Source organism: Kogia breviceps, chromosome 2, assembly GCF_026419965.1.
Source record: "Kogia breviceps isolate mKogBre1 chromosome 2, mKogBre1 haplotype 1, whole genome shotgun sequence".
In the NCBI taxonomy this organism is placed as follows: domain Eukaryota; kingdom Metazoa; phylum Chordata; class Mammalia; order Artiodactyla; family Physeteridae; genus Kogia; species Kogia breviceps.
In genome coordinates, this window is record NC_081311.1 from 95,757,343 (window position 1) to 95,782,367 (window position 25,025).

Consider the following 25,025-nt stretch of genomic DNA (forward strand, 5'->3'; position numbering starts at 1 on the left):
GATGCCAGCCTTAACTGGTTCTGCACCCTTGCCAACACTAGGTATTGTCAGACTTTTTCGTTTTTCAGTTTGATGAAGTAATATATCTCATTGTTATTTTGAATTTCACTGATAACTGGTGAGGTTGGACATCTTTTCTTATGTTATTAGTATTACAGGTTTTTTTTCTTTTGGAATTTTATTTTTAATATAGCAAGTTCTTATTAGTTATCTATTTTATACATATTAGTGTATACATGTCAGTCCCAATCTCCCAGTTCATCCCACCTCCACCTCTGCCCCCCCACCCCCTGCTCCCTGCTTTCCCCTCATTACAGGTATTTTTTTTAGTACTTGCATATTATGGCTGTAAGTTGTATGCAAAGTTGAAAGCATGAAGTAGTTGCTACTAGTTAGAAATATACCATAATTTTATTTTTAAAACATTGGCAACTTTGCAGATTTTTTGGAGGAAATAGTTTGGGATGATTTTTTGAACAGTGCATTAGAGAGAGCATGGGATTTGGAATTAAATTGGTGCTTGAATCCTGGCTTCATTTTTTTATCAGCTGTATGACCTTGGGCAATTAGTGCAATCTCTCTTGAGTCTTTCCTCATCCTTAAATGAGTATAGTACCTCCTGGTTTGATGATAGAATTAAATCTGTAACAGTTTTTGCCTGGTCATCAAAGAAACACGTGGTCTTGTGTTATCCTGATGGCAGATTATGTGTTTTCTGTTGACTAATTCTGGATGCTTTTTGTCGAGTGCTGCTTTCAGTTGGTCTATTTGGGAGCAGTACTTGTTGGAATTAAGCGTTTGGTTTTCCAAAAGGAGCTCATAATAGAGGACTCCCTTCCAACCCACCATATACACAGCATCACCTTCTTTGGATGAAGACCGGCCTTTGGTGTGGTCAGTGGTGGTTCATTTTGCCTGCCCCACGATCGCTTCCATTCCACATTATTGTACAGTATCCATTGTGTCATCACCTGTCACAATTTGTTTTAAAAATGGAACGTTTTCATTATGTTTAAGTAGAGAATCACATGTGAAAACATGGTCAAGAAGGTTTTTTTTGCTTAACTTATGTGGAACCCAAACATCAAAGCAATGAACATAACGAAGCTGGTGCAAATGATTTACAGCGCTTGATTTGGATATTTTGAGTATGTCGTCTATCTCCTGCGTGGTATAATGTTGATTCTTCTCAGTTAATGTCTTGGTTTGATTGCTACCAACTTCAACTGGTCTACCCGACCATGGAGCATCATCCAGCGAGAAATCTCCAGCACAAAACTTTGCAAACCACTTTTGACACGTTCGTTCAGTCAGTCACAGCACCCTCTCCATACACTGCAGAAATCTTTTTTTTGCATTTTGGTTTCGTTTTTACCTTTCTTGAAATAATAAAGCATAATATGCCGAAAATGCTTGCTTTCTTCCATCTTCAATATTAAAATGGCTACACAAAAATTAACCAATTTTGATGTCTTTTTAAAAATGCACTCTGATATGACAGCTGTCACAATATGATCTAACAATTGTTTTGAATGAAGTTAAAGACAACCAAGTGCTACTGGAGCCATCTTACAGAAAAAACCAAAAGAACCTTTTGGCCAACCCAATACATAGTTTTAGGATGAAATAAACATATTCAAATTAAATAATAGTGTGGAAGGTGGATGATACCGTGGCACATGATTAAATCCTTCCTGAAATCTGGCAACATTTGTGAAATTAAAATGCAGCCTGGGGCTTCCGTGGTGGCTCAGTGGTTAAGAATCCACCTGCCAATGCAGGAGACACGGGTTCGAGCCCCAGTCCAGGAAGATCCCACATGCCACAGAGCAACTAGGCCTGTGAGCCACAACTACCGAGCCTGCATGCCACAACTACTGAAGCCTGTGTGCCTAGAGCCTGTGCTACGCAACAAGAGAAGCCACCGCAGTGAGAAGCCTGCACACCGCAGCAAAGAGTAGCTCCCGCTCACCACAACTAGAGAAAGCTGGCGCGCAGCAACGAAGACCCAATGCAGCCAAAACAAAAAGAACAAAACAAAACAAAATGCAGCCTGATAGTTGATGCTAATATAAGTGTACTTCATCTCAGGGCCAAATGAGGAGATCACTGGTGTACCAAACCAGAGCGGTCACATGTTTAGTGCAACCCTTTTCTCCCCATACATGCACACCCACACCCTTGAGTCAGTTGTGTTCATCTTCTGTGCCCTGTCAGTTTTCTACCAGTCAGAACATCCGTGACTGTGATGAAGCTGTCCAGGATTGCAGTGGGCAGGTGGGAGTGACCTTGGGACCCTTTGGTTGCCCCGGAATCTGGCCTGGGTGTGGGGACTGCGTTGTTAACTATGCAGTGTGGGAGAGATGGGCTGGGTGTCCAAGAGCTGATGGAGGAAGTACAGGCTTGTAGATAATTATGAGCTGATGTTATTGTCCCTTGCCACAGGAATTTCTTCACATGGCTTCTGAAGATGTGACCATTACGGTTCGCCTCATTCGTTCATTTCAACATCGCAATTTCAGACCTGTAGTATATTATGGAGTTCATTTGGACCAAACTGTAAAGGAATTTATAGTATTTCTAAAGCAAGGTATGAGACATCTAAGCCACTTTGTTTTATTAGTGTTTTGAAAAAAATAGTTGACTATTAGAGTGATAGTAATCTTTAAAAAACACTTGGAAAGATATTAACCTGTGTTCTAAGCCAGGTGTGAGGCTGGCTCCTGCTCTGGGCCTTGGCATCAGCAGCATTGTTTCCCTGAGGCTTATTTAGCAACATGTTTGCCCTTATCAGAGATTGTCACTATCATGTTTGGCTTCTCCCTTTTTTTTGTTTTTAATTAAAAAAAATAATTTAAGGTCTGTGTTTGCTTGTAACAAATGGGTTTATGTGTTTGGAGACTGATTAGTAAGAGAATGTAGTGTTACCGGGCTGAGCACAAGAGGGCCTTCTGGGGAGTGTGACAGGAAGGTGTCAGGCCTGCGTACAGCCAGGAAATCACGAGAGCTGCTGGTCATTGTGGGCACAGAAGTGACAGCCAGCCTCACTGGTGCTACTGTATCATTTCAAGCTTAACGTACAGCAGGCTTGAATTTAGTCTTCATTTTGATTGGTCCTTGGTGGGTTTCTAACCTCTGTTTTTAATTACTGAAGTGTTCCAATCATCAACATTTGATGAAACATCTAGAATAAGCTTTTATTATTATCTTATGGTATAATGTACAGATCTTAGTGTACTGTTTTGACAGATGTAGTACTTTATATCCAACTTAGTTTTTTTAAACTGACGTAATTTCAGACACAGAAAAGTTGCAGAAACTCCTGGATGCTCTTCACATATTCCCCAAATGTCAACATTTTGTTACATTTGTTTTTCTCTCTCCTCCTCCTCCTCCTCACGCCTTCCTCTCTTACTCTCCCACTTCATTTTTTTCTCTGAACCTTTTAGAAGTATGTTGCAGACATGATTCCCTTTTACCTCTAAATATTTCAGTGTGCATTTTCTAAAAACAAGGAATTCACTTACATAAACATAGTACAGTGATGAAAATCAGGAACTTAACGTTGAAACAATGCTATTATCTAATTTACAGACCTTATTGAGATTAATTAATTCCTTTAATCTGAGTTAATTTCTTTATCCTGGAGTCTTTTACTGTATTTCATCACATTGGCAGTTTTGAATAGTACAGTCCAGTTATTTTGTAGAATGCCTCCCTCAGGTGGGTTTTTCCAGTGTTTTCTCATTATTAGATTTACGTTATGCTTTTGGCAGAGAAATCATTGAAACAATGCTGACTTCTCATTGCATTTACACCAGGCCGCACATGCTGTCGACTGCCCCCATTACTGGCAATGGTGACTTTAATCAGTTGGTTAAGGTGATATCTGCCAGGTTTCTCCACTGTACATTTTTATTGTAATTGAAATGTAACTTGTAAGGGTATATTCTGAGACTATGTGAATGTCCTGTTGCTTCTCAAACTTTCATCCACTAGTTCAGCATCTTTTGATGATTCTTGCCTGAATTAGTTATTATGATGATGATTGGCAAATGGTGATTTTTCTTATTCCATCATTCCTTTTAGATACATTAGTTGTTTTTCTACAGTAAGGAAGGGCTTTTTACCCTACCCCTCCATTCTCACCCCCACCCCATTTATTTAATCTTTTGTTTATATCACTGTGGACTCAAGGATTCTTACTTTATTCAAAGAATTATAATTCTTTACTATTATTATTTTATTTTGGTGCTCTAATCATCCCCATTTTGGTCAGCAGTAGGCCCTTCAGTCTGGGTCCATGTCCTTTTAACATGTCCCCAGTCCTTCTTTGAGCACTTCCTTACTTTTTGGTCTAAGATGTTCCAGACATGTGCTGTTCTTTCTCTGTCCCACCCCTGGGATCAGCCATTTCTCAGAGGAGCTCTGATTCTATTACTGGAGAATGTTATTGGGAGACCAAGATCTTGGTTTATGTGTGTGCAATGTAAGTGTGTATAGCTAACTTTAAAAAATGTAGTTAATTCTTGACATTTTATTTCCTGATTGACTTTGTAAAATTTCTAAACTCTTCTCCCTTACTTTTTTTGTTTTTGGTCTAATTTTGAGTGGTTTCACTGCTAAGTATTATTTGCTTAACAAGAAAGTGAGGTATATAAACCTTTAGGGAAAACAGACTAGTCAGTCTGCTTGCTACAGAGAGATTGAGAGTTGGTACTGAGATATTGCCAATTAAAGAGGGTCCTGCTTTTGAAAATATATCAACAAAAGCATATTCAGGTTTTGAAATAAAAAACAAATCCCTACATTTTTTATTTTAAAATCTTTGTGTGTGTTATGGGTTACAGTGTTTCTTACTGTTAATACAGTGAGTGCTGTGTTGTTCTTGGTACAGTGCAGAATAGGCTCTCTGAAGTCCTTGAGAATAAGATGTAATCTTCAAGCTGCTCCAGTGCCAGGGAAAGATGTATTCTCCCTGGGGTCACTGTGTCCTTTCCTTCCCAAGTACCATAGAATGCTCCCCATTAGAGCAGTGGTGTGGATCACAGCTAGATGCTCAGCCCAGCTTACTCACATCTTTCACCTGTGCTACTAATAGTATATCCACTACTTGTTTCTATCGTGCATGTGGGAAATGTGTTCCACTGATTAAAAGGTAAACTTTGGGGTTCAGACCTTTTTTTTTTTTTTTTTTTTTTTTTTGCCATACGCGGTCCTCTCACTGTTGTGGCCTCTCCCATTGTGCAGCACAGGCTCCGGACGCGCAGGCTCAGCGGCCATGGCTCACGGGCCCAGCCGCTCCGCGGCATGTGGGATCTTCCCAGACCGGGGCACGAACCCGTGTCCCCTGCATCGGCAGGCGGACTCTCAACCACTGCGCCACCAGGGAAGCCCTGGGGTTCAGACCTTTTTGACTTGTGTGCTCTCTGCCTATCTTTGTCATCTGACTTGAGGTACTGTGGAACTCTGCAAAGCTGGTGAATTTACCCTTTATGAATTGTGTATGTAACAAAGACCAAATAGCTTATTACTGAGAAATTTTTGAGCTAATAATAATAATAGCAAGCATTACTATGTATCAGATATTGTGCTAAGAACTTTAAATAGGTTATCTCATTACATCCTCGCAGCATCCTCCTAAATTAGGAACTGTTATTATCTCCATTTTACAGATGAAGAAACTAAGGAACAGAGAGAGAAGTTAAGAAACTTTCCTGAGATAACATGGCTAATACAAGGCAAAGCTACAGTCCAACCCAGGCTGTTCAGCTGTACATCATGCACTCCTAAACACTACACTAAGTTGCCTCTTTATTTTTGTCTGTTGCCTTGCTTGCTTAAGAGGATCCCTGAAGTAAATGGATTCACTCAGTGTCAAAAGAGTCTTTGAATTTAGTTCATCTTGCTCTAGTGTTTTTTAAAATTGAAATATAGTTGATTTACAGTGTTTCAGATGTACAGCAAAGTGATTCAGTTATATATATACATATTCTTTTTCAGGTTCTTTTCCATTATAAGTTATTACAAGATATTGAATATAGTTCCCTGTGCTATACAGTAGGTCCTTGTTTACATATTTTATATATAGTAGTGTGTATCTGTTAATCCCAAATTATCAATTTATCCTTCCCACCCCTTACCCTTTGGTAACCATAAGTTTGTTTTCTATGTCTGTGCTATTTCAGTTTTGTAAATAAGTTCATTTGTATCATTACTTTAGATTCCACAAATAAGTGATATCATATGATATTTGTCTTTATCTGACTTACTTCACTTAGTATGATAATCTCTAGGCCCATCCATGTTGCTGCAAATTGCATTATTTCACTCTTTTTTTTTTTTTTTTTTTTTTTTTTTTTTTTTTTGCGGTATGCGGGCCTCTCACTGTTGTGGCCTCTCCCGTTGCGGAGCACAGGCTCCGGACGCACAGGCTCAGCGGCCACGGCTCACGGGCTTAGTTGCTCCGCGGCATGTGGGATCTTCCCGGACCAGGGCACGAACCCGTGTCTCCTGCATCGGCAGGCGGATTCTCAACAACTGCGCCACCAGGGAAGCCCTCACTCTTTTTTATGGCTGAGTATATATATGTATGTGTATTCTATTGTATATATGTACCACATCTTCTTTATCCATTCATCTGTCAATGGATATTTAGGTTGTTTCCATGTCTTCGCTATTGTAAATAGTGCTGCTCTGAACACTGGGATGCACGTATCTTTTCAAATTAAGGGTTTTCATCTTTTTCAGATATATGCCCAAGAGTGGGAATGCTGGATCACAGGGTAACTCTAGTTTTAGTTCTTTAAGGGACTTCCATACTGTTCTCCATAGTGGCTGCACCAATTTACATTCCTACCAACAGTGTAGGAGGGTTCCCTTTTCTCTACACCCTCTCCAGCATTTATTATTTGTAGACTTTTTGATGATGACCATTCTGACTGGTCTGAGGTCTGGTCTGACTGGTCTACCTCATTATAGTTTTGATTTGCATTTCTCTAATAATTAGTGATGTTGAGCATCTTTTCATGTGCCTGTTGGCCTTGCTGTACTGTTTTGAACACTTAAAGCAGGAAGGATGTTTGACATTGTGGCATAGAGAATCTTGCACACAGACAGAAATGTTCATTGTGGTGAATGACCTTTTGGGGGTATTTTCGATGCCTTCTTGCCTTCTAGCAGTTTTTTTCTTATCATAGTTACTTTTTGCCATCCATAGCTTAAACTTGTCTCTTCCCATAATTGTCTGTATTTCTCCCTTAGCCAAGAAACTTTGGTTAAATTTGATCCATTCTGCATTGAGAATCATTGTACCACTACACCATGCCATTAAAATCTAAAGCTGTATGAATATAGTACATAAGTATAGTAAATATAAACTAACATAAATAAGTATAAATGTCAATAATAAATACTTAAGATTATATTTATATGTAAGCATATAAATATAATAAAACAAATCTATTACAGAGGTACCATATATTACCTTATATAGATGGCAAATTTTCTAGATTCAGAATAAATAAGCCAATTGTCTAGATAATATGATATTTTAATTATTCATTGATTTGGAAGCATTTTAATACTTTGTAATACTTTAGATCTTGATTCTGAATGCAAAATTATTTCATCTATTAAATAGAGGAAAGCTGTGGAGATTTTATCCAACCTTCCAATTCAGAACTCATTCTTCATACCCTGTTACTCCTGGTGATATGTTACTTTGTAGCGCAGTCTGTTCTTTCGGGTGACTACTAGAATAATTAGAAAGATTTTCTTTAATTTTTTAATTTTTATATATTTGTTTATATCTAATTCTCCCCTCCGCAGTTTCCCCTATTATTAACATCTTACATTAGTATGCTGCATTTTTTTTTTGCAATTAATGAACCAATATTGATGCATTATTAATTACAGTCCATAGTTTATTCAGGTTTCCTTAGTTTTTTTTTTTTTCCTTAGTTTTTACTGAGGTCCATTTTCTGCTCCAGGATCCCATCCAGGATACCACATTACATTTAGTTGTCATGTCTCCCTAGGTTCTGTGAACTGTGACAATTTCTCAGATTTTCCCAGTTTGATGACTTTGACAGTTTTGGGGAGTACTGGTCAGGCCTATCATAACATGCCCCTCTATTGGAATGTTCCTGATGCTTTTCTCATGATTAGACTGGGGTTATGGGTTTTTGAGAGGAAAATCACAAAGATAAAGTGTCACTTTTATCACATGATACCAAGGGCACCTACTTTCTACATGATTTATGACTGTTGATGTTGACCTTGGTCGCTTGGCTGAAGTAATGTAGGTTTCCCCACTGTAAGGTTGCTCTGTTGTCTCCCTGTTCATAATGTACTCTTTGGAGGGAAGTCACTATGCACAGTACACAGTTAAGGAGTGGGGAGTTAATTTATTTGGAATTCTTTTGCATGGGAGATTTTATTTATTTTGTTACTCAAATTATTCTAGATTTGGTCATTGGAAACTCTTTCAGCTGACTTCTGTGCCCCTTTGACATATGCCATCTGTGTGTAGTTCTGGTACTTTAAGATGTTCCAGGCTAATTTTGTATATCCTGAGCCAGTCCTAGAATCAGCCATTTCTCTAGGAGCCCTGGTTGATTTATTGGAGAATGGTATTAGAAGCCAAGATCTGAGTGCTAGGTATGCTCTTTACTACTGGGGTTTCATTTCTTCTAGGCTCTCTTAACTGACAGAGCAAAGAAATATATGAACCTGTATACTTATACATATGTGTAAATATTTTCATGTTTACCATCTGAATCTGTATGTTAAACATGAATTCTTACTGATGTTTCCAGCTCTAATCCATTATCATGTGGCTCATTCCGGCCTTCTCCCCTTGCTTATCTGTACGTCCCCAATCCAACAGTGAGGAACCTGGCTCCCCACATCTGCCATCCCTTTACTTGTTTAATTCCAGTATACAGGTATAGCGGTATCAGAGTTGTTAATTGGTACTCTGTTGGAAACAGCGTGATGTTAACTAGAGTACAGTGCTTTGGTGCAGTTCCTTTTGCCTTAGTCTTACAAAAATCTATTCATTGCCGAAGTTATTTAGGTCAGCACCATTTTTTCACCCTCTTCAGTATGATTATTTCATCTATTTGCAATACAGCTGTATTCTCTTGTCACCCTCTGCATTCTTTCCTGGGATCCCCTGTCCTCCTAAATGTTTTTTTGTTTTGCATACATTAAGGTTCACTCTTTGTGCTGTTAAGTTCTATGGGTTTTGACAAATGAATTATCATACAGAATAGTTTAACTGCCCTAAAAATCCCCCAGCCTTCACCCATTCATCCTCTCTTCAAGCCCCTGGAATCCACTGATCTTTTTACTGTCTCTAGTTTCACTTTTTCCAGGATATCATGTACTTGAAATCATACAGTATGTAGCCTTTTCAGACTGGCTTCTTTCTCTTAGGAACATGCATTTAAGGCTCTTTGGAATCTTTTCATGGCGAGTCACATCTTCTTAATCCCCTTCATCTGGAGCAGCCCCCACCTTCATTTATCTGTCGTCGCACTGATTTTTTTAAAGGAAAATCCAGGTCTGTGTTTTATAGAATGCCCCACAACATGGATTTGTCTGATTGTTTTCTTATGATTAGATTCAGGTTAAACATTTTTGGCAGGATTACCATGTAGCTTGCAGATCTACAAACCACAACCTGTGGGGTCAGTCTGACCTGCCACCTGTTTTTTTTTTTTTTAATTATTTATTTATTTATTTTTGGCTGTGTTGGGTCTTCGTTGCTGTGCAAGGGCTTTCTCTAGTTGCGGCGAGCGGAGGCCACTCTTCATCACGGTGCGCAGGCCTCTCACTGTTGCAGCCTCTCTTGTTGCGGAGCACAAGCTCCAGATGCGCAGGCTCAGGAGTTGTGGCTCACGGGCCTAGTTGCTCCGTGGCATATGGGATCTTCCCAGACCAGGGCTCGAACCCGTGTCCCCTGCATTGGCAGGCAGATTCTCAACTGCTGTGCCACCAGGGAAGCCCTGCCACCTGTTTTTATAAACAAAGTTTGCTGAAACACAGCCACACCCATTTGTCTACATATTATATGTACTGCTTTTGTGTTTCAGTGGCACTTACACAGTTGTGACAGACTGTATGGCTCACAAAAAACTAAAATATTTACTTGTCTGTACAGAAATAGTTTGCTGATCCCTGATGTTGGTGATTCCTCCTAGTTGCATCACATCAGGAAGCACTTGGTATTGCTTTGTCCCATTATTGGTGGGATTTATTTATTTAACAAACTGGATCACCAGTTTATTATAAAAGGATAAAACTCAGGAACGGCCAGGTGGAAAATATGCATAGGACAAAGCATGGGGAAAGGATGCAGAGCTTCCATGCCCTCTCAGAGTGCTCCATTCTCCCTGGTATCTCCGTGTGTTCACCGACCTGGAAGCTCTGGTGATACGTATTTAGGTCATTTGGTTAAGGTTCTGTCTACCAGATTTCTCTGTTGTAAAGGTATCTTTCTAACTAATAAGTAGTGTGTGGAGCGATAAACATTGAGATGATATGCATGTGTTGTTTCCAATAGTTTTAGTGTCTGTTGATGATCCTTACCTGAATCACGGGTGGTTGCAGAAATTGGGATTTTTTTCTAACTCTGTAACTACTTCTGCATTCTATCTATACTATCTGGCATTCTTCTGTAAAGAAGCACTCCCTTGGTGCCCCTCCTATTTAGAAAGGAACAGGATAATTTTGTAGTAGCAAATTCGTAGCACATTATCATCTTATCACAAAGGGGCCATTCCTTCAATACAGTGTTGAGGTGATGGTCTCTTGTTTGTAGTAGAAAATGTACTGTACATTCTTTAGTTTAAATACTTAATTCTATAAATTTGAAACACAAAATAGTACACTATCTTTTGTGGCTATGACAAAAGAATGAAATGAAAATATAACGACGAAGAAGGTATGCTAACTTAAGGATAGTTAGTGCTTACCTCTGGGAAGGGACGTTAATGGGACTACAGAAAGACATAGAAAAGGTTTCAACTGTATCCATAATGTTTTATTTAACAAAAAAATAGTAAAGATCTGAAGCAGTTATGATAATATGTTAACATTTGTTAAATTTGGTTGATGTCTCAACCACTGAGCCACCAGGGAAGCCCTCTCCATACTTTTAAATGTTTAGATTATTTCATGATTAAAGTAAAAAGCATCTTGATATAGCTTAACTTTGAAGTCTTACTATTAGAGCTGATAGAACCCTCCACAAGGAGAGAACGCTGGCACAGTGTTCTGATGGGTGTTAGGTCTTTGGTATTCTTGCCTGTACAGGTTAGTCATTGAATTAGTCAGTTTCTTTTTTTCCCTTAGGTGTTTGTGCTTTCCTAAAAATCTTTAAATGTAGATCCAGCATCTAATAAAAAATTACAAATTATACCGCTTCTAGTTTTAGAGCCTTTACTATGAGGTAAAGAATTATTTTGTTGTCCATTGGCACTTTACTGATTTTCCAGACTTTGTTGATTTTTATTTTGAAACGTGTTTTAACATCTCAGACTTCTTTGTGGCATCCTAATTGCCAGCAGTATATTTATTATGTTGCCTTATTTTTCTCATAATTAATTTTTCTGTGGATGCCTTTTATGGGGACCTGAATGAATGAGTAAAATTACTGGTTACCTTCTACTGAACTTTCCAATAATGAAATACTAAGTGGATTTTTGTAGAATTGTGCAATCCTGAACTCTTCTGTAGAAGTTCATTAGATTCCAAAGTTAATAAGTTCAAAGGTGGGAAAACATAAAGTGAAAGAAAAACTTAGTACAAAGTAGGAAATAATTTTCAGAATTTAATAGATATGTTACAGGCTTTTGCTTTCAGCCAAGGTGGAGTAACAGGGACTGAACTTATTCTTTTAATTGAAACAACTGAAAAGCTGCAAAGTACATGAAACAATGATGTTCAGATATTGGATATCATATAGCACAAGATGGGATAGCAGAAACAAACAAGGTGGCCCCTATGATTGTGCCATCTTACTGCGGGAGAGAGCATGTAGGCCGCAGAGCAGGGTGGGGGAATCCAGGCAGAGGCTGGAGAATTCTATGAGTTTATGAGTCACAGCTGGCATCCTGGAGGGGAGTCTGGAGAGTTCACAGGGCAGAGTACTGGAATGGAACGAGCTGTACAAAGAGAGAGCTCTAAAGATTTGCAGAGCCTGAATCTTCAGTTGAATGATCAGCATGTGTACGTGTAAGGAAGCCAGGTAGAGAACCGCCTGACGGTAGCAGAAGGCAAAATACTCAGAGCTCATGCATGGCTGGGAACAGTTTGTAGTTACACCAGTCAGGATGGTGTAATTAATAGGTTATTGGTTGGAGTATCTAGAAAAGTATTGCTGCAATAGTAGGGCAAAATTAACCTTTGGCTAAATTCTGCTCTGCTCTTACCTAACAAAGCTCAGAAGACTCAAAAGAATGTTTCCAAGTAATTTCACTGTGTTCCAGAACAAAGCTCAGGATGTTTATAGGAATACAAATATATCCAGTACTCAACAAGACAAAACCCACAATGTCCTGCATCAAATCAGAACTTACCAATCATGCAAAGAAACAAGAAAATATAAATCATAATTAGGAGAGAAATCAATCAGTTGAAACCAAACCAGAAATACTGTGGATGGTAGAATTAGTGGACAATGACAATTAAAACAGTTATTATGACTATATTGCAAATGTTCAAGAAGGTAGAGGAAAGATTGAGCATGCGACAGATGGAAGATAGGGAAAAAAAAAAAAAGACCCAGATTGTCCAGATTGAACTGCAGATGAAAATACCATGTCTGAGATGTATGTGCACTGATTAGGGTTAACATGTAGATCAGATGGGCAGAAGAAAAGATAAGTAAACTTGAAAACATAGCAACAAAAACCATCTAAAATAAAGCACAAAGAGGTAAAAGACTGAGAGAAAAATAAATAGAGCAGTAGGGGTGTATGGGGTAACTTCCAGTAACCAAATATACATGTAATTGGAGGCCATGAGGAGAGGAGCTGGAACAGGGGAGGGAAGACCTATTTGAAGAAATAATGATTGAAATTTTACAAGTGTGATGAAAGCTATAAGCCTACATATCTAAGTAGTTCAACAGATCCCAAGGAAAAGAAACATGAAGAAAGCTATACCATGGCATAGCATAATCAAATTGCTTACATCTGGTAGTAAAGGTAAAACATTAAAACCAGCCAGAGTAAAAAGGACGCATTACATAAAAGGAATAAAGATGAAAACAGCAACAGCCCTCTCATCAGAATCAATGCATGCCAGGAGATTCCCATTTTTCAGAAATGAAGCCTTGTCAGACATAAAAAAGCAGAAAGAGTCTATCACCAGGAGATTGAGCTATAAGAAATGCTAAAGGATCTTCTTCCAACTGAAGGAAAATAATACCAGATGGAAATCTGGATGCACACAAAAAAGTAGTGCTAAAAATCTGTAAATGAAGGTAAACAGAAAATGCTTTTTTTCCATATTTAAAAAATATTTTTAAAAAGATATTTGACTAGGGCTTCCCTGGTGGCGCAGTGGTTGAGAGTCCGCCTGCTGATGCAGGGCACACGGGTTTGTGCCCCGGTCCGGGAAGATCCCACATGCCGCTGAGCCTGGGCCCGTGGGCGGTGGCTGTTGGGCCTGCGCGTCTGGAGCCTGTGCTCCGCGGCGGGAGGGGCCACAACAGTGAGAGGCCCGCAAAAAAAAAAAAAAGATATTTGACTATTTAAAGAAAAACAATAATGTGCTGTGGGGTTTATGGAAAATATATGGCAGCAATAGCACAAAGGCCAACAAGGGAGAAATGGAAACATGCGGATATAAGACTCTTTTACTATATATGAAGATATTTACTAAAAACCTTAAAGCAAATACACACACACACACACACACACACACACACACACGAATTAAAGAATTACAGCTAATTAGCCAACAAAAGGGGGATAGAGTAGAATCATAAAAAACTTTCAAATAGTCAATTTAAAAAAGGTAAAAGAAGCAACAAGCATATATTGTACAGCACAGATAAATATAGGCATTATTTTATAATAACTTTAAATGGAGTATAAGCTGTAAAAATATTGAATCACTATGTTGTACACCTGAAACTAATATAATATTGCAAATCAACTATACTTCAAAAAAAAAAAAAAAGAAAAAAGAAAAGGGAGATGATAGTTCTGTTCTCTTCTAATCTGTCATGGAAACATGGAGATTCCTCAAAAAACGAAAACTAGAACAACCATATGATCCAGCAGTTCCACTCCTGGGCATATATCCAAAGTAGCTGAAAACACTAATTCAGAAAGATACATGGCACCTCAGTGCTCATTGCAGCATTATTTACAAAAGCCTAGACATGGAAGCGCAACCCAAGTGTCTTATCATCTGCCTTTTCTTAAAAACGCAATTCTGTTCGTACAACTTAGTTATTCTTGGTTGTTTCATATTGTGTCTATTTTCTCTTAAATCCTTAGGTTTTGTTTTTTTATCCTGATTGCTACTGTTAAGCCATGTCTCCCAAATGAAATTTCGGGAGGTAGTTGGGTTTTGGACTTAGGCAAAGGACATTCTCTCCCTCTTCCAGTCACACTGTCTTTCTCTGCCCTCTTAACTGATTTCTCCTTGGTCTCTCTCCTGTGCTCCAGACTCAGTTTTGCCTGCTAAACTAACAACTTCTTTTGTCTTTCTACTTGGTACCTATAACTTCACATTTTGTAATGATTGCTCACCAGCTGTCCATGTGCTCATTTAGATAGAGCTCCTGACCAATATGCTGAAGGAGAAAGTAATAGATGTCAGTTCTAGGACAGAGCTTCTAAGATCTGGTGTCTGATCCTCCTGCTTACCCCCACCCAAGAGACCATGGATGCCTTGTCTTTCAGAAGGTGCAGAAGTTTTGAACACTGTTCATATGGTTAAATTTCTCATCATTTAAATAGTTTTATGTGTCTATAGTCAAATACATTAAAATACTTTATATTTAAAAAATAAAGGAAAGTGGAAGAGGAAATAAAGAATAGATGGACAAATAAAAAACAAATAGCAAAATGGTAGGTTTAAACCCAGCTATATCAATAATCACTTTAATTGTAAGTGAACTAAAATGCAAACATATAACAGGAAGTCTCAATTCAAGTTGCTTGCAAAAAATGTATTTTCTTGTATATAAAGATAAAGATCAGTTAAAGGTAAAAGTTATACTATGCTAATACTAATCTAAATAAAGCTGGAGTGACTGTTAATTTCAGAATAAAGAATATTACAGGGATAAAGGCTCTCAATTTATTATAAGGCATCAGTTAGTCAAGAGAACATAATGATCCTAAATGTTTATGCACCTAACAACAGAGCCTCAAAATACATGAAGTCAAAACTAGTAGAACTACTAGTTCTACTAGGAAAATTAGGTGAAGCTGCAATTATTGTGAGAGATTTCAGTACCCCTCTCTCAGTAATTGATGGAACAAGTAGAAAATTAGTAAGGATATAGAAAACTTGAATACTATCAATCTAAATTGACCAAATTGATATTTTAAAAACACTCTACCCAACAATAGCAGAATATACATTCCTTTCAAGTGCTCAGAGAACATTTACCGAGAGATCATATTCTGAGCCATAAAAACAAATCTTGATAAATTTGAAAGGATTTGAGTCATGCATTGTTGTTTTCTTTTTTTCTGGGTTTATGTTTTAATATGCATGCTTCTGATGTAACTTTTTTTAAAATAATGGGTTTATTGATATATAATTCACATATGATAAAATTCACATGTTTAAAGTGTACAATTTAGTGGTTTATAGTACATTCACAAAGTTGTGCAATCATTACTAATGTCTAATTCCAGAACATTTTCATCGTGCCAAAAAGAAACCCCGTACCCACTAGCAGTCATTCCACATTCTCCCCTTCCCCTAGCCTCTGGCAACCACTAATTTACTCTCTGTCTCTAGATTTTCCTATTCTGAACTATGTTTAACTTTTTTTTTTTTTTTTTTTTTTCTCTGTACGTGGGCTTCTCACTGTTTCGGCCTCTCCCGTTGTGGAGCACAGGCTCTGGACACTCAGGCTCAGTGGCCATGGCTCACAGGCCCAGCCGCTCTGCATCATGTGGGATCTTACTGGACCGGGGCACAAACCCATGTCCCCTGCATCGGCAGGTGGACTCTCAACCACTGCGCCACCAGGGAAGCCCTATGTTTAACTTTTTGAAGTGTAAAAAAGAATTTTCTTTTAACCACCCCAACCCCACCACTTTCCCCCCTTAGTGTCCATATGTTTGTCCTCTTACAACTCTGTCTCAATTTCTGCCCTGCAAACCGGTTCATCTGTACCATTTATTAGGTTCCACATATATGAGTTAATATACGATATTTGTTTTTCTCTTTCTGACTTACTTAACTCTGTATGACAGTCTCTAGATCCATCTACGTCTCAACAAATGACTCAGTTTTGTTCCTTTTTATGACTGAGTAATATTCCATTTTATATATGTACCACATCTTCTTTATCGATTCGTCTGTCGATGGGCATTTAGGTTGCTTCCAGGACCTGGCTATTGTAAATAGTGCAATGAATATTGGGGTGCATGTGTCTTTTTGAATTATGGTTTTCCCTGGGTATACACCCAGTAGTGGAATTGCTAGGTCATATGGTAATTCTATTTTTCGTCTTTTAAGGAACCTCCATACTGTTCTCCATAGTGGCTGTATCAATTTACATTCCCACCAACAGTGCAAGAGGGTTCCCTTTTCTCCACACCCTCTCCAGCATTTGTTGTTTGTAGATTTTCTGATGATGCCCATTCTCACTGGTGTGAGGTGATACCTCATTGTAGTTTTGATTTGCATTTCTCTAATAATTAGTGATGTTGAGCAGCTTTTCATGTGCTTCTTGGCCATCTGTATGTCTTCTTTGGAGAAATGTCTATTTAGGTCTTCTGCCCATTTTTGGATTGGGGTGTTTGTTTTTTTTAATATTGAGCTGCATGAGTTGCTTATAAATTTTGGATATTAATCCTTTGTCAGTTGCTTCGTTTGCAAATATTTTCTCCCATTCTGAAGGTTGTCTTTCCGCCTTGTTTATGGTTTCCTTTTCTGTGCAAAAGCTTTTAAGTTTCATTAGGTCCCATTTGTTTATTTTTGTTTTTATTTCCATTACTCCAGGAGATGGATCAAAAGAGACCTTGCTGTGATTTCTGTCAAGAGTGTTCTTCCTATGTTTTCCTCTTAAGAGTTTTATAGTGTCCGGTCTTACATGTAGGTCTCTAATCCGTTTTGAGTTTATTTTTGAGTATGGTGTTAGGGAGTGTTCTAATTTCATTCTTTTACATGTAGCTGTCCAGTTTTCCCAGCACCACTTATTGAAGAGACTGTCTTTCTCCATTGTATGTGCTTGCCTCCTTTGTCATAGATTAATTGACCATAGGTATGTGGGCTTATCTCTGGGCTTTCTATCTTGTTCCATTGATCTATATTTCTGTTTTTGTGCGAGTACCATACTGTCTTGATTGCTGTGTAGTATACTCTGAAGTCAGGGAGTCTGATTCCTCCAGCTCCTTTTTTTTCCCTCAAGACTGCTTTGGCTATTCGGCTTCTTTTGTGTCTCCATACAAATTTTAAGATTTTTTTGTTCTAGTTCTGTAAAAAATGCCATTGGTAATTTGATAGGGATAGCATTGAATCTGTAGATTGCTTTGGGTAGTATAGTCATTTTCACAATATTGATTCTTCCAATCCAAGAACATGGTATATCTCTCCATCTGTTGGTATCATCTGTAATTTCTTTCATCAGTGTCTTATAGTTTTCTGCATACAGGTCTTTTGTCTCCCTAGGTAGGTTTATTCCTAGGTATTTTGTTCTTTTTGTGGCAGTGGTCAAGGGAGTGTTTCCTTAATTTGTGTTTCAGATTTTTCATCATTAGTGTATAGGAATGCAAGAGATTTCTGTGCATTAATGTTGTATCCTGCAACTTTATACCAAATTCATTGATTAGCTCTAGTAGTTTTCTGGTGGCATCTTTATAATTCTCTGTGTATAGTATCATGTCATCTGCACACAGTGACAGTTTTACTTCTTCTTTTCCAATTTGTATTCCTTTTATTTCTTTTTCTTCTCTGATTGCCGTGGCTAGGACTTCCAAAGCTATGTTGAATAATAGTGGTGACAGTGGACATCCTTGTCTCGTTCCTGATCTTAGAGGAAATGCTTTCAATTGTTCACCATTGAGAATGATGTTTGCCGTGGGTTTGTTGTATATGGCCTTTATTATGTTGAGGTAGGTTCCCTCTATCCCCACTTTCTGGAGAGTTTTTATCATAAATGGGTGTTGAATTTTGTCAAAAGCTTTTTCTGCATCTATTGAGATGATCATACTGTTTTTCTTCCTCAATTTGTTAATATGGTGTATCACATTGATTGATTTGCATATATTGAAGAATCCTTGCATCCCTGGGATAAATCCCACTTGATCATGGTGTATGACCCTTTTAATGTGTTGTTGGATTGTGTTTGCTAGTATTTTGTTGAGGATTTTTGCATCTATATTCATCAGTGATACTTGTCTGTAATTTTCTTCTTTTGTAGTATCTTTGTCTGGTTTTGGTATCAGGGTGATGGTGGCCTCATAGAATAAGTTTGGGAGTGTTCCTTCCTCTGCAATTTTTTGGAAGAGTTTGAGAAGGATGGGTGTTAGCTCTTCTCTAAATGTTTGATAGAATTCCCCTGTGAAGCCATATGGTCCCAGGCTTTTGTTTGTTGGAAGATTTTTAATCACAGTTTCAATTTCATTACTTGTGATTGGTCTGTTCATATTTTCTGTTTTGTCCTGGTTCGGTCTTTGAAGGTTATATCTTTCTAAGAATTTGTGCATTTCTTCCAGGTTGTCCATTTTATTGGCATGAAGTTGCTAGTAGTAGTCTCTTAGGATGCTTTGTTTTTCTGTGGTGTCTGTTTTAACTTCTCCTTTTTCATTTCTGATTTTATTGATTTGAGTCCTTTCCCTCTTTTTCTTCATGAGTCTGGCTAATGGTTTATCAATTTTGTTTATCTTCTCAAAGAACCAGCCTTTAGTTTTATTGATCTTTGCTATTGTTTTCTTTGTTTCTATTTCATTTATTTTTGCTCTCATCTTTATGATTTCTTTCCTTCTGCTAACTTTGGGTATTGTTTGTTCTTCTTTCTCTAGTTCCTTTAAGTGTAAGGTTAGATTGTTTATTTGAGATTTTTCTTGTTTCTTGAGTTAGGCATGTATAGCTATAAACTTCCCTCTTAGACTGCTTTTGCTGCATCCCATAGGTTTTGGATTGTCATGTTTTCATTGTCATTTGTCTCTAGGTATGTTTTGATTTCCTGCTTGATTTCTTCAGTGATCTCTTGGTTATTTAGTAACATACTGTTTAGCCTCCATGTGTTTGTGTTTCTTACGTTTTTTTATTCTTTCCCTGTAATTGATTTCTAATCTCATAGCATTGTGGTCAGAAGAGATGCTTGATATGATTTCAATTTTCTTAAATTTACTGAGGGTTAATTTGTGACCCAAGATGTGATCTATCCTGGAGCATTTTCGTGCACACTTGAGAAAAAAGTGTAATCTGCTGTTTTTGGGTGGAATGTCCTATAAATATCAATTATATCTATCTGGTCTATTGTGTCATTTAATGCTTGTGTTTCCTTATTAATTTTCTGTTTGGATGATCTGTCCATTGGTGTAAGTGAGGTGTTAAAGTCACCCACTATTATTGTGTTACTGTCGATTACCTCTTTTATAGCTGTTAGCAGTTGCCTTAGGTATTAAGGTGCTCCTATGTTGGGTGCATATTTATTTATAATTGTTATATCTTCTTCTTGGATTGATCCCTTGACCACTATGTAGTGTTCTTCCTTGTCTCTTGTAACATTCTTTATTTTAAAGTCTATTTTATCTGATACGAGTATTGCTACTCCAGCTTTCTTTTGATTTCCATTTGCATGGAATATCTTTTTCCATCCCCTCACTTTCAGTCTGTATGTGTCCCTAGGTCTGAAGTGGGTGTCTTGTAGACAGCATATATATGGGTCTTGTTTTTGTATCCATTCAGCAAGCCTGTGTCTGTTGGTTGGAGCATTTAATCTGTTCACATTTAAGGTAATTATCGATATGTATGTTCCTATGACCATTTTCTTAACTGTTTTGGGTTTATTTTTGTAGGTCCTTTTCTTCCCTTGTGTTTCCCACTTAGAGAATTTCCTTTAGCATTTGTTGTAGAGCTGGTTTGGTGGTGCTGAATTCTCTTAGCTTTTGCTTGTCTGTAAAGCTTTTGATTTCTCCATCGAATCTGAATGAGATCCTTGCCGGGTAGAGTAATCTTGGTTGTAGGTTCTTCCCTTTCATTACTTTAAGTATATCATGGCACTCCCTTCTGGCTTGTAGAGTTTCTGCTGAGAAATCAGCTGTTAACCTTATGGGAGTTCCCTTTTATGTTATTTGTCTTTTTTCCCTTGCTGCTTTCAATAATTTTTCTTTGTCTTTAATTTTTGCCAGTTTGATTACTATGTGTATTGATGTGTTTCTCCTTGGGTTTATCCTGTATGGGACTCTCTGCGCTTCCTGGACTTGGGTGGCTATTTCTTTTCCCATGTTAGGTAAGTTTTCGACTATAATCTTTTGAAATATTTTCTCTGGTCCTTTCTCTCTCTCTTCTCCTTCCGGGACCCCTATAATGCGAATGTTGTTGCGTTTAATGTTGTCCCAGAGGTCTCTTAGGCTGTCTTAATTTCTTTTCATTTTTTTTTCTTTATTCTGTTCCACAGCCGTGAGTTCCACCATTCTGTCTTTGAGGTCACTTATCCGTTTTTGTGCGCCTCAGTTATTCTGCTATTGATTCCTTCTAGTGTATTTTTCATTTCAGTTATTGTATTGTTCATCTCTGTTCTTTAATTCTTGTAGATGTTGTTAAACATTTCTTGCATCTTCTCGATCTTTGCCTCCATTCTTTTTCCGAGGTCCTGTATCGTCTTCACTATCATTATTCTGAATTTTTTTTCTGGAAGGTTGCCTATCTCCAGTTCATTTAATTGTTTTTCTGGGGTTTTATCTTGTTCCTTCATCTGGTACATAGCCCTCTGCCTTTTCATCTTGTCTATCTTTCTGTGAATGTGGTTTTGTTCCACAGGCTGCAGGATTGTAGTTCTTCTTGCTTCAGCTGTCTGCCCTCTGGTGGATGAGGCTATGTTAGAGGCTTGTGCACGTTTCCTGATGGGAGGGACTGGTGGTGGGTAGAGCTGACTGTTGCCCTGGTGGGCAGAGCTCAGTAAAACTTTAATCTGCTTGTCTGCTGATGGGTGGGGCTGGGTCCCCTCCCTGTTTGTTGTTTGCTCTGAGGCAACTCGATTCTGGAGCCTACTCGGGCTCTTTTGTGGGGCTAATGGCGGACTCTGGTAGGGCCCACGCCAAGGAGTACATCTGAGAACTTCTGTTGCCACCGTCCTTGTCCTTACGGTGAGACAGAGCCATCCCCCGCCTCTGCAGGGGACCCTCCAACACTACCAGGTAGGACTGGCTCAGTCTCCCACGGGGTCACTGCTCTTTCCGCTGGGTCCCGATGCACACACTACTTTGTGTGTGCCCTCCAAGAGTGGAGTCTCTGTTTTCCCCAGTCCTGTCGAAGTCCTGCAATCAATTCCCCCTAGGCTTCAAAGTCTGATTCTCTAGGAATTCCTCCTCCTGTTGCCGGACCCCCAGGTTGGGAAGCCTGAGGTGGGGCTCAGAACCTTCACTCCAGTGGGTGGACTTCTCTGGCATAAGTGTTTTCCAGTTTGTCAGTCACCCACCCAGCAGTTATGGGATTTGATTTTATTGTGATTGCGCCCTTCGTACTGTCTCACTGTGGCTTCTCCTTTGTCTTTGGCTGTGGGGTATCTTTTTTGGTGAGTTCCAGTGTCTTCCTCTGTACTGTTGTCTTTTTTTTTTTTTGCGGTACACCGGCCTCTCACCGCTGCAGCCTCTCCCGTTGTGGAGCACAGGCTCTCGGCACGCAGGCTCAGTGGCCATGGCTCACGGGCCTAACCACTCCACGGCATGTGAGATCTTCCCGGACCTGGGCATGAACCCGTGTGCCCTGCATTGGCAGGCGGACTCTCAACCACTGCACCACCAGGGATGCTCTGTAGTGTTGTTTTCTGACCACAATGGAATTAGGTTAGAAATCAGTAACAGATATATCTCTGTAAAATCCCCAAGTATTTGGAAACTGAATAACACAGTTCTAAATAACCTATGGATAAAAGCAGAGAAAAGGGAAACTATTTTGAACTGAATAAAAATGTATACACAGTTTTTCAAAATTTGTGGGAAGCAGGTGAAACTACTTAGGGGAAATTTATGGTACTAAAAATGCCTAATATAAAAAAGAGAAGAGATCTCAAATCAGTGATTTCCACCCTTATGTTAAGAAACTAGAAAAATAAAAGCAAATTAAACCCAAAGTAAGCAGAATAAAAGAAATAAAAAAGATCGTAGCAGAAAATAGAAAAACTATAGGGAAAATCAGTAACAGCCAAAGCTGATCTTTGAGATTAATAAAATTGATAAAGTGCTAGCCACACTAATCAGGAAAAAAATAAGAGAGAGAGAGAAGACACAGGTTATCAGTATCAGGAGTGAGAGTTGTTATATCACTACAGATTCTCTACAGAGTTTGAAAGAATAATACAGGAATATTTTGAACAACTTTGTACCATAAATATGTTATCCTAGGTACGTGGAAAAATTCCTTGAAAGACTCAACCCAAACTACCAAATCTCACTAAACAGGAACAAACAACCTGAATAATTCTGTATTTTAAAATGAACAGTAACTAAAATACATTTTCACAAAGAAAACTCCAGTCCCAGATTGCTTCACTGGTAAATTCTACCGTACATTTAAGGAAGAAATAATCTCAATTCTACAGAAACTCTTCCAGAAAATAAAAGAAAAGGAATTATTATTATTATCTCATTCTCTGAGGCCATCCTTATCCTGATACCAAAATCAGAGAAAGCAATTAGAAGGAAAAAAAAAAAAAGCTGCCAACCAATAACTTTTATGCATAAAGATGTAAAAATTCTTCATAAAATTTTAGCAAGTCAAATCCAACAATATTTAAAAAGGAATAGTACATTATGCCCATGAGGTTTATCTTAGGAGTGCAAGAATTGTTTACCATTCAAAAATCATTCAGTGTAACTCATCATATTAAGAAAGGAAAACCATGTAATTATTTCAATAGATGAAGACAAAATGCTGCATCCACTTCTGTTAGAAACTTTCAGTAAAGTAGGAATAGAAGGGAACTTTCTCTACATGATTAAGGATATTTATGAAAAACTGACACCATACGTCATACTTAATGGTGAAAAACTGAGGGCTTTTCTCCTAATATAAGGAACCAGGCATGGTGTTTTTTAGAAATCACTTCTATTCAATACTGCATTGGAGGCTCTAGCCAGTTCAGTAAGAAAAGAAAGAGAAATAAATGGCATCCAAGTTAGAAAGAAAGAAAATGTCATTATTCACTGGTGACATGATTATCCATGTAGAAAATCCTATGGAGTCTATAAAAATAGTACTGGAACTAGTAAGTTGAGCTTAGCAAGGTTGAAGGATATAAATCAATATACAAGAAATTAATTGTGTTACTAGTAATATATAGTTGGAAACTGAAAAAGAGTAATAGCATCAAAAAATATGAAATACTTAGTATATATTCGATAGAGCTGTAAGAACTTTACACTGGAAACTCCAAAACATCACTGAGAGAAATTTTAAAAGACCTAAGTAAATGGAGAGATAGACTGTGTTCATGGATCAGAAAACTTGATATGGTTAAGACACCATGACTCCTCAAAATAATGTGTGGATTCCAATGCCAATGAAAATCTCAACAGACTTTCTTTTTCCCTTCAGGTAATGTCAAACTTATCCTAAAGTTTATAAGCAAGTTATTCTAACTTGTTCAGAAATTATAAGGAAAGTAAAAAAGACCTATTATAAATAAATATATAAATAAGTGACAAAAAGTTGGAAGACTTAACACTATCTGGTTTCATGACCTATTACTGTAATGCTATATCAGGCAAGATAGTGCATGTGGTATTGATATATAGATGACATATATATCAATGAAAAATAGTCCAGAAATAGTCCTACACATATATGTTTTTTTTTTTCTTTTTTTTTTTTTTTTTTTTTTGCGGTATGCGGGCCTCTCACTGTTGTGGCCTCTCCTGTTGCGGAGCACAGGCTCTGGACGCGCAGGCCTAGCGGCCATGGCTCACGGGCCCAGCCGCTCCGCGGCACATGGGATCTTCCCGGACCGGGGCACGAACCCGTGTCTCCTGCATCAGCAGGCGGATTCTCAACCACTGCGCCACCAGGGAAGCCCCTACACATATATGTTTAATTGGTTTTTGACCAAGGCATTTTGGGGGGAAGAGGTCATCTTTCTAAAAAGATGTTGGAACAACTAGATATCCATATGCAAATAAATGAACTCAACTCTTACTTCCTACCATACACAAAAACAATTTTTGTTCAAGACCTGAATTTGAAAGCTGAAACCATAAAACTTCTGAAAGAAAACGTAAGAGAAGATCTTAGGGACTGATTTTGGTAAAATTTCTAAATACAGCACAATAAGCAAAAAAAAAAAAAAAAACAGGCTTCATCAAAATTAAAAACTTTTGCTTTTTAAAATACACTTAAGAAAATGAAGAGGCAAACCACAGACTTGGAAAGACTTTGTAAAACATATAAACAAGGAATTTGTATCTAGAATAATAATAACTAGAAAAGAAACCAAGCTGTTACCACTCAGTAATAAGACATCCAACCCAATTAAAAATGGGCAAAATACTTGAACACGCACTTCATCAAAGAAAATGTATGGATGACAGATAAGCACATTTAGTGATACTCATAATCACTGGCCTTTAGTGAAATGCAAATTGAAACCATAG

The 25,025-nt window shown here is 38.1% G+C and overlaps 1 protein-coding gene across 2 annotated transcripts in view; it reads left to right on the top strand.

Moving 5' to 3' along the window:
• C2H2orf76 (chromosome 2 C2orf76 homolog) overlaps positions 1-25,025 on the top strand; it is an 87,400-nt gene that overhangs the window by 31,516 nt on the left and 30,859 nt on the right. Inside the window, exon 4 of one of the 2 annotated variants that reach the window (XM_067025869.1) lies at positions 2,446-2,590. The exons of the other annotated variant lie outside the window; for it this stretch is intronic. Within the exon in view, the coding sequence (XP_066881970.1) occupies positions 2,458-2,590 (133 nt within the window). The 5' untranslated portion in view covers positions 2,446-2,457. The remainder of the gene's footprint in view (positions 1-2,445; positions 2,591-25,025) is intronic. 2 annotated transcript variants of the gene reach the window in all.